Here is a 10,566-nt window from a genome sequence, read left to right as displayed (position 1 = left end):
AGGAACAGAAGAGAAAAGAGAGAGAGAGAGAGAGAGGAGGGAGAGACGAGTGGGCGAAAGAGGTGAGGCCAGACGGAGGGGGCAGAGTGGTTCGAGGCGAGGGAGAGCAGGCATGGGCGATGCGATGCAGGCCGTCGGGTGCGGGTCCGAATGAAAACCCGCTACCTCGGAGATGTTGCCCAGCCAGTATTGTGACCACGGCAGATCCGAGACCCAGCCGAACGTGCGCGATGCGGCGCGAGGTTCAACGCGCTGCTCTTCCTCCCGCCCGCAACTGGGCTTTGCGCGAGTCCCGTTGGGGGCCGACAAAGGCGGCTCAGAGCGGCACAGTGACTGTCGGCACAGTGACTGTAGAGAAGCGCGCAAAGACGAATGATTGGCATCGATTGTGCTGATCGGCGCATCCGATGGAACGCCCGTCACCTGCTCACTCCATCGCGCGCAGATGACGTTAGACAGCAAAGACGGCGCATCTGCTCGTGTGCCGACTTGCGCCGACTTGTGCCCGACTGACTGCCTGCCCGCCCGCCTGCCTGCGCGACTGCCCGCCTGCCGGCCGACTGGTGTTCCTCGCTGCGTCCCCGCTTGAGCTTTTCTGCCCCTACCCAACCCCCTCCCCACCCGGCGCCGGCCCCCGCAGCGACATGCGCGCTCACTTGCCATCCGACTTCTTCTTCTGCTTCCTGGGCGGCGTCACGGGCCTACCCATGTTGATGCCGCCATACGCGTACTTCTGCTTCTTCTCCGCAGGCTTGAGGATCTGGAACGAGCACAGCAGCGTCTCGTCGACGCTCATCATGGCGCCCGCATTGTCAAACTCGCCGCAGTAGTTGGGCGCCGAGAACAGCGTGACGAGCTGGCGCTTGGCGAAAAACTCGTAGCCGTCCTCCACCACCTGATGCGCTCGGCAGATGAGGTCCATGTCGTGTTTTTGCAAGAACCGAGACACGACGTCCGGCCCAAAGGTGAACGACACGCCGCGGTCGTTTTCCGACCAGCCCGAGATGTCCTTGTCCGGATCCGACCACAGCAGATCGCACAGCAGACCCGTGTCCGGCACGTCGGTGGGTCGCATGACGCGGCGGATCTGCTCCATGCTCTGCAGGTCGGGCGAGAGGCCGCCGTGCATGGTGAAGATCTTCTCGTCAATGATGGCGGCGATGGGTAGGCAGTTGAAGCAGTCGGTAAACGTCTTCCACAGCTTGATGTTGAAGCGGCGCTTGCACTCGTCGTAGAAGCCGTAGATGCGGTTGATGCTCGCACACTCGTGGTTGCCGCGCAGGATGAAAAAGTTCTCCGGATACTTGATCTTATACGCCAGCAGCAGGCAGATGGTCTCGAGCGACTGCTTGCCACGGTCGACGTAGTCGCCGAGGAAGAGGTAGTTGGCCTCGGGCGGGAAGCCGCCGTATTCGAAGAGGCGTAACAAGTCGTAGTATTGACCGTGGATGTCGCCACAGATCTTGATGGGCGCCTCGAGCTCGAGCAGGATGGGCTGGTTGATAAAAATGTCCCTCGCCTTGAGGCAGAGGTACTTGATCTCGTACTCTTCCAGGTGGACGGGCTTGCCGGGGCGAGAGCCGCGCACCTCTAGGAGGCGGTCGATGACATTATCGAGATCCACCTCGGGGGTGGTGTTGTCGGCCATTGTGCTGGTGGGTGAGCGGCGCCTGAGATGCGTGCGTGGATGGGGCGATCGAGTCGACGCATACATTGTGAGCAGACGTGTGCGTATGCGGAGGGAGGCGTGGAAATCAAAGGCGAGAAAGGGGAACAAAGTCAGTCGTCGTGTCTTTCTTTTGCAAGCCAGTGAGAGGCGAGCTTTGCCTCGCAGCACCGACGGTCATCCAAGCATACGAATGTGCGGCGAGATGATGCGATGCTCGTCTGAAAGCACGGCAGAGTGGATCGATCGTTGCTCTGAATCGTCTGCCCTTGCGCACCACAAGACGGGAGGAATGGGCACTGCGCCCATTTCGACACAAAATGCAGGCCACGGTCGGAAGGCGTTGGTTGCGACTGCGATTGTCGATCTTGTCGTGGATCGGATGGAACGACTCGGATGCTGACCGATCTTTGAAGCGGGCGGATGAGATCATACTTACGAAGTGAAGAGGGAGGGAGAAGCGCAAACGACTCGCTATGAGAATGCTTTCGAGCGAGACTTGGGGCTTGTGGAGGTCACGGAGACAGCTGACGAGAGCGATTCAGCAGCTGTACCGGAACGGATGCTGGCGCGATCAACGGGCGGTGATAGCGTTGATACGATGCGAACGAGTCGTGAGAGGCGTCTTGGCTGCGGATGCCAGCGGGTGAAAAAAAGACGACACTCGCGATGGTTGGCGCTGGAGCAGACGGATGCCTCGATGATCGTGCAGCGGCGTGCGATGTCGGGGCTGCGGCAAGGCAAATGTAGGATGGAGGGAGACGATGGGAACAAAGAGGCGAGACCCAGAGCTGACCGCGTGACCGAGAGACGACAAGACAAAGTGTGGATCGCGATGCGGGCGCTTATCGAGCGTTGATGATCGGAACCAAGGCGTGGGTTTGAGGAGTGAATGGATTCGCCGCAGCTGAGCAGGAAACGACAAGGACAGCTGGGTGGAGGCGGGAGGAGAGGATGGCAGGTCGTGGATGCAGGAAGGCAAGATGGCGAGGCGGCGGCTCAGCGATACGCTCGGCTGCGATGGCGACGACGAGTGCTGGCTGGCTGGCTGGCTGGCTGAGCTTTGGCTGAGCGGTGCTGACGGGCTGCTGCGACTGGCTTTGCTGGCTGAGCCGGCCGCAACTGAGCTGCGAGGGCAGAGCGCGCTGCGAGAGTGTGTGTTGGCTGCTGCCTGCTGCCAGCTGCCTGCTGCTGCTGTGACCGCGCGGGCTGTTGGTGTGTTCGCGGCGCGGCGTGTCTGTCTGCGAGGAAAAAAACTCGAGGCTAAACAGCAGGGGCGGAAGGGGAAGAAGGGGGGACGAGCGCAGAGGCCGGGGGGGCTGAGCTGCTCTCTTCCCTTTGATTCCACTGATTCATTTTCGCATTTTGAATTCACAGAGGGAAAAAAAAAACTGTGCGGGCAGTTGAGCCCAGAGTCGATGCACACAGCTAGCCGGTCGGGCGCGTCGTTGAACACCCTCGTGCGTCTGGCTTTGTATTCGCCCTTTACTGATCACACGCCGGCTGCATTTCCAAAATTCGTATGCGCAGTCAGTCAATCACAAAGCCCAGCCAAGACGCGAAGAAAGCGTCGACCCCATCGCAGCGCGCGTCAGTCGACCCAAAGGCGCGCTCGAGCCTCCCTGGCCGTCAACAGACGGTTCAACACTTGGACCCGCGCGCGCCCAGCAACGCCTTGCAAGGCACACAAGCACGCGCTGCTCCTTTTCCACCCGTTGTTGCAATTCGACCATCCCTTGCCCACACTTGGCATCGCACCAAACACCTAAGAGAGGAAGCTGAATTCTATACACAAACAGCCCCACGCAATGTTAGAGCACGCGTTGATAGTACAATGGCCAGTATTTCTGCTTTCCATCTCGTGATTATGTAATCATTAGTACGCAGAAGATAGGGGTTCGATTCCCCTTCAACGCAGCCTGTCTTTTTTGCGCTACACGCAGCCGCCGCACTGCATCCTCGCTCGCTGCTTTCGAGAGGAGGCAGACACGGCCGAGCACACACGACGGAAGATGGATGGTGGTACATTGCTAGTCGGCGTAGACGCCGGCGACGAGGCAGAGGTTGCGCGGGGTAAAGTGGACGTCCAACACGGGCGTCTTTTTGGTGTGGAAGGTGGCGACGCAGTCGGCACTTGCGTTGGCCAGGTCGGCGCCCATCTGGCTTGCTGCCAGCGCCGCGCTGGCGAGCGAGCCGTTGCTGAGCTGCTCGACACTTGGCGGTGCGCCTGCCGATGTCGCCATGGCCGCTGCCGCTGCTGCTGCTGCGCTGGCCTGTTGTGCTTCCAGCGATCCCTTGGACGGCGTCTTTCGCGCGCCTCCCACCGCCCTCACGTCCCAGCATCGCACGCTGCAGTCCTGACTGCCCGTGACGAGCAGCGATCCGTCGGCGGAAAAGTCCATCGAGTAGACGCGCTCCGAGTGGCCCCACATCTTTTTGATCCTGCGTCCGCTCGCCAGATCCCACAGCGAGATCGACGTGTCGTTCATGTGCGCCCCCTGCGAAGTGGGATCCATGCCGTCCACTCCGCCGAACTGCGCTGCTGTTCCGTTGCCCGCAGCCGCAGACGCGAGGTAGCGACCGTCCGGGCTGATTCGCACGCACGAGATCGGAGACTGATGCCCCACAAACAGCCGCACGCACGCACCGCGCTGAACGTCCCACAGTCGACAACTGCGATCCGACGAGCCCGTGGCAAGGTACAGACTGTTCGGATGGAACGTGAGGCAGTCGACGTCCGATAGATGGCCCGCATACATGCGCAGCGGATTCACCCGCTCCGTACTCCACAGCCGCGCCGTCTTGTCCGCACTGGCCGTGGCAAAGTACGTGCCGAGCGGACTCCACTTTACATCCCACACGGGGTGCTGATGACCCCGATACGCCACCAGCGCGCTGTACGTGTCTAGGCTCCACAGTCGCGCGGTTGCGTCTGCCGAGCAGCTGAGCAGATGACGCGGCGCCGACGCCGAGCCACCGACGGGATCAAAGTCCACGCCGTACACGGGGCCCGAGTGACCGATGAGCCGACGTGTCGAGTAGGCCTCTGCCTCGCGTTGGCGCGCGAGCGACTTGCTGTCGCGGATCGACGACAGGTTGGGGTTGCCGCGCACCGCCCGCAGCTTTTCGCCCTTGAGCGACCAGATCTGCACAAACGACTCTTCGAAGCCGGCGGCCATCATGGTGATGTCGCTCGAGAACGTCGAGCACGTTATGCCGTCGTCGGCATCGTGGAAGGTGTAGGCGCACACCGACGGCAGCGCCGCCACGCGCGCCGCATTGGCACCCGACTCGCCCAGCGCATTCACCGCCGCATCGCGCACGCCCGACGTGAACGTCGCCGCGCCGGACGTCGCGAGCGAAGGATCCAGACGGATGCGTTTGCGCGCATCGCGGATGCGCTGCACTTCGCGCTTCACATCCACCGTCCGGAACGTGGGCGCCTGAGGCGGAAGATCGTCGATGCCCGCCGCCAGCAGCCCTGCCGAAAAGTCGGGACCCGTGGCGCCGGCCAGCTTGACGACTTCGGTCGCAGCTGCAGCCGCACTCGATGTCGCTTCCGACGGTCGCACGGATGCGGTCCTCGCACGACTCGAGCTGTCCTGGTCGTCGCCGCCGCGCTCGGTAGTGCTCGCATCCTGCATGGTTGTATCTCCGTCCTGCTGCTGCTGCTGCTCCACGGCGCCGGCTTCCACACCTGCCTGCAACGTGGCCGCACCTGCACCGCTGGTGCCCGCCGCATCTGCATCCTTGGTCTTGGCCTCGTCTGCCTGCACGGCAGCGATCGTCTCCTTTTCGCGGCGCTCGACTTCGGTGAGCTCCTTCTGCACCTCGTTCTCCAGGCGCTCGTTGAGCGGTACGGAGGGATGCAGCTTGAGCTGCGGTCCGGCTGCTTTTGCGTTGAACTCGGCGAGGGCGTCGCCGTGCGAGATGGCGTTCTTGGAGAGGGCCGAGTGAATGCGGCTGCGACCTGCGGCGCTGGCAGAGAGGCTCGAGTAGGTGGGACCGGCGCCGGTGAGACCGGTGCCTTCCTCGAGGACGGCTGCATCGATCTGGTAAGGCTGGGCGGCGAGCACCTGGATTCGGCAGCGCTCGTTGATGATCTTGAGCATGGCCTCTCTGCCACGCCTTGCGGGTGCCTCCGCCTCCTCGAGACCGCCGATGGAGCCCGAGACGGGCCCGCCTCCGTCGGTGAGCCAGCCGAGCAGCAGGCTGAATACAGTGTTGGACATCTTGACGACGTATCGTTCGGAGCGGAAGCGCTGGGCGAGCGCGTCGGTCTGGATGTGCGAGGGGAGGGCGAGCGAGCGGATCTGGGAGAGCAGCGCCGTGTGGGTTGGCAGGAAAGAGGCGGCGTGCGCAGAGTAGAGCGCCGAGGCGGCCGGGCCGTGTCCAAGCAGGACGAGGTCGAGGAAGGAGTGGACGAAGAGCGGGAGGAGGATGGGCAGAAGCTCGGGCTGGTAGATGTCGAGACTGCCGTGACACCACTGCTTGAGCATGGCGAAGCCACGGGCGCGATCGGTGGGATCCAGGAGCAGAGCCTGTGCGGCTGCGGCCGAGACTCCGCCGTCCTCTGCGATGGTGAGGTCGGCGTCGGCGGCGGCGGCGGCGGCGTTCGTATTTGCATCCTTGTCCTTGTCGCCGTCCTTGTCGTTGGTCGTACGCGGGGCGTTTTTGGCAGCGAGATCTTCCAAGCCTACTGTTGGCGAGCGACCGAGTGTATCTGCGGCAGCCGCGGCAGCCTGCTCTGGCGTGCCGCCGGAAGCGAGTGCATCGAGCTCTGCCTTGAAGGCGGCTTCGACGCGATCAAAGCCGCGTTTCTGGAGGTAGGCGAGTACGGCGGCGGTCATGTCAGGATTGCTGAACACGCCCCCAGCCGCATCGTTTGCAGCAGCAGCAGCAGCAGTTGCTGATCCTCCTGTCGAGGTCGAGGCGGTGGGCAGGGGCGTAGATGAGGCATCCTTGGGCGTGTGAGGTGTAGAGTCGGCGGCCTTGGTGGTGTCGTTGTTGGTGGCCTTGTCGGCTGCTGCAACTGGGGCCGCTGACGACGCCGGCATGATGTGCAGCTGCGACGGAGTGCGCAATGTGTCTGCACACGGAACGACTGATGGGCAGGACGACGAGGAGGTCGAGAAGCAAGGTGGGACCGCGCAGAAGCGGATGGCCGCGGCGCGTCGACGTCCAAAAGGCGGAACTCGGGTTAGCATTTTGGCGTCTTCAAAATGTTAGCTCAACAATATAAACAATTGAACTTTAATTCGCAGTGCCCTCCACTTATTGCCGTTCGGATGTCTGCGTCAGTTTGAGCCGAATCGATGATGAGCCGAATCGATGAGGTGACGCTGGGCTGAATTGCCGGGGCAACTTTTGATTGTACGACCCCGAACAGCCAAATGACGCGGTCGAACTCCTGTCATCGTTCCTTACAACCACGTCCTTCCTGCATTCCACCCTCATGCTCCGTCTCTTATAGTCGTCCATCCACCCATCCCATCTTGGACACATCTCATAGACTCGCGGTAGACAAGGATGTCGGCTGCACAGGAACCCGCGCGGGCCAGCCACAGCACCTCCTCGCCCGCCGCCAAGGTCAAGGGAGGAGCTGGCAATGGAGCAGCTGGCGATGGCGCACGCCACCGCAGCCCCAAGCTGCAGTCTTCCTCTCGTTTTGCGCGCATGAACGGCATCTCGTCGTCCATTTCATCATCCAGCTCCAAGCCCAACGACACGCCTTCCATCGCCAGCAAGGCCTTCTTCCCGCTCTTCCCCGGCGTCGCATCCGCTCTCGACGAAAGCCCGTGGACGTCGGGCTACAATACGCCCACGCTCGGTGCGGCTGTGCACAATGTCGCCGAACGCGCAGAGGAGGCGCTGCAGAAGCTCGCAGACCAGCGCAAGGGTGGCGTGCTCGAGCGCATTGCACGCACCACCCTCGCCGCCGCCGAACAGATCGAGCGCCTGGTGCAGTACGAGATCTTCAGCCGCGCCAACGCCATCGGCGGCATCGACAACATGTGGCTGCTCATCGACGGCATCAGCTCCTTCAACCCCATCTGCACCGCCACCTACACTTTTAAGGAGCCCGCCAAACTCGAGCACATCCAGGAATCCATGGCTCGACAGATCGGCCACTTCCCCAAGTACACCCAGAAGCTCGCCGACGTCGGCCGCTTCTTCCACGGCACCGTCTTTATCAACGACGACGACTTTGACATGAGCTGGCACATCCGCTCCGAAACCCTGCCCGGCGCCGCGGGCAAGCGCGAGCTCGAGAGCTTCGCCTCCGACTTCATCGCGCGCGACTGGGACTACACGCGTCCGCTGTGGAGCGTGGCTGTGCTCGAAAACTTTGTCGACCAGGACACCGGCGCCAAGGGAGCCTGCGTGATCCGCGGCCACCACACGCTCGCCGACGGACAGGGCTTCATCATGAGCCAGCTTTTCGTCACCTCGCTCGGCTCCAAGCTCGAGAGCATGATGGCCGACGGCGCACAGCTGCTTAGCGACGCCAAGCAGGGCAAGGCGCTGCCCTCGCGCATGAACAAGAAGCTCGCCAGCCTCGACCGATTCCACGGCACCATCGCGCTCCAGCTCGTCATGATGGCGCTCTACTGGACCAGCTGGCTCGTCTCGCTCATCACCGACCTCGCCGGCTGCGTCACCCTCGCCGTCTCGACGAGCTTCTTCTTCGTCGCCACCTTCTGGCGCCAGCGCTACGTCACCGCCAGCTACCCGGGTCCGCGCAAGCCCGAAAAGGAATTTAGCGTGTCGCCCTCGTTCCCGCTCGGCGAGGTCAAGCTGATCTCCAAGGCCTTCTCGGGCGTCCAGCCGGGCACGCTGCTCGACAAGGTGCAAGGCGGCAAGCGCTACTCTCGTCCGCTCATCGGCACGCACCTTACGGTCAACGACATCATCTGCACCGTGATTGCGGATGTGATCAACGACGAGCTTGACCGCCGACCGGACGAGCCCGGTTTGCTCAACCGCCTGCGTCGACTGTCGCACCGCATCCTGCCGTCGCCCATCGGCATCATGATCCCCATCTCGATCCGCGAGCCGGGCGACTGGTCCATGCGCAACCTGTCCACGGGTGGCATCGCCTATCTTCCCACCACCAAGGGTCTCCCCACCGACGTGCGAGTGCTGCACCGACGTCTGCACACGACGCATTCGCGTCTCAACATCCTCAAAAACTCGCTGCTGCCCAAAATCTTTTTCTACATGATCCAGCTCACCGGCCAGATGCCCGTTGCCTTTCCCATCCCGTTCGGCCTGTTGCCCAAGGTCGGATGGAACGTGCTTCGGTGGCCTACGGTGTGGGTGACCGAGCGCGTGCTGACCTCTTTCACCGCCGTGGTGACGAATGTGCCGTGTCCGTCCAAGCAGCGCATCGAGCTGGCGGGGCAGGAGGTGGTGCGCTGGACCGCTCTGCCACCCCAGGCGGGCAAGGGCACGCTGGGCATCGGCATCTGCTCGTACGGTGGCGACTTTACCATCTCGATCTCCGCCGACCGTGTGCCCGGGAGCCAAGGCGTGGCTGCTAGGCTCACCGAGAGCTTCGAACGCAGATGGAAGCAGTACGTCGACACCAGCCGTGCACTCATCGAAAAGACAGGCTCGGCCACGGAGGGCAAGAGCAACAAGAGGTCCCGACCGTCGTCGCGATCGTCGGCGTTAAAGTCGCCCACCAAGCGACGCACTTCATCCGCATCGTCTTCGGCCGCATCCACTTCCTCCTCTGCTTCGTCTCAGAGCTCCACATTGGCATCGACTCGGGAGGAAACAAAGACCGAAAAGACCGGCTAGATCCGTCAAATCGGATACAAATACATGCATTTGCATTCGTGACTAGGTCTGAAACTGCGCCGCTGAGAGGATGAGCCGCGCGATGGTTTCAGTGACACCTGCGTAGGCGGACCACACTGCCGCGTGCGCGTGTGCGGGTGCGGGAGCGCGTTGGGCGCGCTTGGTATGTGTGAGTACGTCGCTCGACAGTGCGCGAAAGATGGGGAATGCAGATGGCGTTGTTGAGGTCTATGCATCCAAGGGGCAAGTGTCAGCAGTGTCTTGGAGAGATCGCAACACGGTCGCGCCTTGGGGAGGGGCACTTGCACTTACGATCGACTCGGTCATCGCACCAACAGCAAGCGAGGCAATGTCGATGCTCGATTCTGCCACCGTCACCTCGATCCTTGCCCTGAGGATGGGGCTAACGTGCACTTCGACTTCAAATCCAGCCTGACCGAAGCTCGCCACGCGTGCCTTGACGTGTTTGAGCGCCCCATCGCGGCCCTTCCCCTTGAAAGCCTGTTCGAGGTACCCATGTAGCGCACGGAGGTACTGCTGCACGGCGTCTGCCGACGTTGGCCAGGCCAGATCTTGCTGCGCCGATGTCAAAGGCAGCGCCGGCAACACCCCCGCTTCTGCATCTTGCTTCGATCCTGCAGCTTGAGGTCGGGGTTGTGGGATTGGTGGACCGCTACCATCGAGGAGCTTTTCCTGTTCCGTAAACAGCCTCCTCTTCCTACGCACCCGCAGCAACCTCTTACTCTCGCCGTCGTCCATCAACCTTTCCGCCAGCTCCAACGCTGTCCCCACGGGACCTCCCTGGGTTCGCGCCACCAGCTCGGCAGACACGCGGAAGGCATGGTCCACATTGGCTCGATACCGCTGCATAGCCTCCGCACCCGCCTCGGCAGAAAGTGGGATGAGCAGACTCGAAACAAGATGCACAAGTCCACCGGGCCGGTGCTCCAGAAGCGGAATCAGCTGCTGGATCTGCGACAGCGCAATCATCAGCTCGGTGCTGTTGGCTGCCCCACCACCGGCCCCACTTGTTGTTGTTGTTGTTGTCGTCGTCGCGTCCATCGTTGGAGCCTTGGACGCACACTGATGAAGCT

The 10,566-nt window shown here is 62.3% G+C and overlaps 4 protein-coding genes and 1 non-coding gene across 5 annotated transcripts; 2 read left to right on the top strand and 3 right to left on the bottom strand.

Moving 5' to 3' along the window:
- Nucleotides 1-652: 652 nt before the first annotated feature.
- On the bottom strand, nt 653-1,714 carry PAN0_040c6351 (serine/threonine protein phosphatase; the record flags this gene model as incomplete). The annotated part of the gene is made up of 1 exon (XM_014798208.1): nt 653-1,714. The coding sequence occupies one exon, from the start codon at nt 1,712-1,714 to the stop codon at nt 653-655; it is 1,062 nt and encodes a 353-aa protein (XP_014653694.1).
- A 1,772-nt stretch (nt 1,715-3,486) lies between these two features.
- Nucleotides 3,487-3,583, top strand: PAN0_t040d0002. The gene is made up of 2 exons: nt 3,487-3,523; nt 3,549-3,583. It is a non-coding gene; the product is annotated as a tRNA-Gly (tRNA).
- Nucleotides 3,584-3,696: 113 nt separating this feature from the next.
- PAN0_040c6350 (WD40 repeat-like protein) lies at nt 3,697-6,873 on the bottom strand (the record flags this gene model as incomplete). The annotated part of the gene is made up of 1 exon (XM_014798207.1): nt 3,697-6,873. One exon carries the CDS (start codon nt 6,871-6,873, stop codon nt 3,697-3,699), a length of 3,177 nt encoding a protein of 1,058 aa, XP_014653693.1.
- Nucleotides 6,874-7,195: 322 nt separating this feature from the next.
- On the top strand, nt 7,196-9,472 carry PAN0_040d6349 (uncharacterized protein; the record flags this gene model as incomplete). The annotated part of the gene is made up of 1 exon (XM_014798206.1): nt 7,196-9,472. One exon carries the CDS (start codon nt 7,196-7,198, stop codon nt 9,470-9,472), a length of 2,277 nt encoding a protein of 758 aa, XP_014653692.1.
- A 42-nt stretch (nt 9,473-9,514) lies between these two features.
- PAN0_040c6348 (uncharacterized protein) lies at nt 9,515-10,534 on the bottom strand (the record flags this gene model as incomplete). Its single annotated transcript, XM_014798205.1, has 2 exons — nt 9,515-9,700; nt 9,785-10,534. The coding sequence occupies 2 exons, from the start codon at nt 10,532-10,534 to the stop codon at nt 9,515-9,517; spliced, it is 936 nt and encodes a 311-aa protein (XP_014653691.1).
- Between the last annotated feature and the right edge of the window lie 32 nt (nt 10,535-10,566).

This window comes from Moesziomyces antarcticus (assembly GCF_000747765.1).
Source record: "Moesziomyces antarcticus DNA, scaffold: scaffold_v10040, strain JCM 10317, whole genome shotgun sequence".
NCBI lineage: Eukaryota > Fungi > Basidiomycota > Ustilaginomycetes > Ustilaginales > Ustilaginaceae > Moesziomyces > Moesziomyces antarcticus.
The sequence above is the reverse complement of the archived record's forward strand: the minus strand, read 5'-3'. Positions and strand labels throughout refer to the sequence as shown.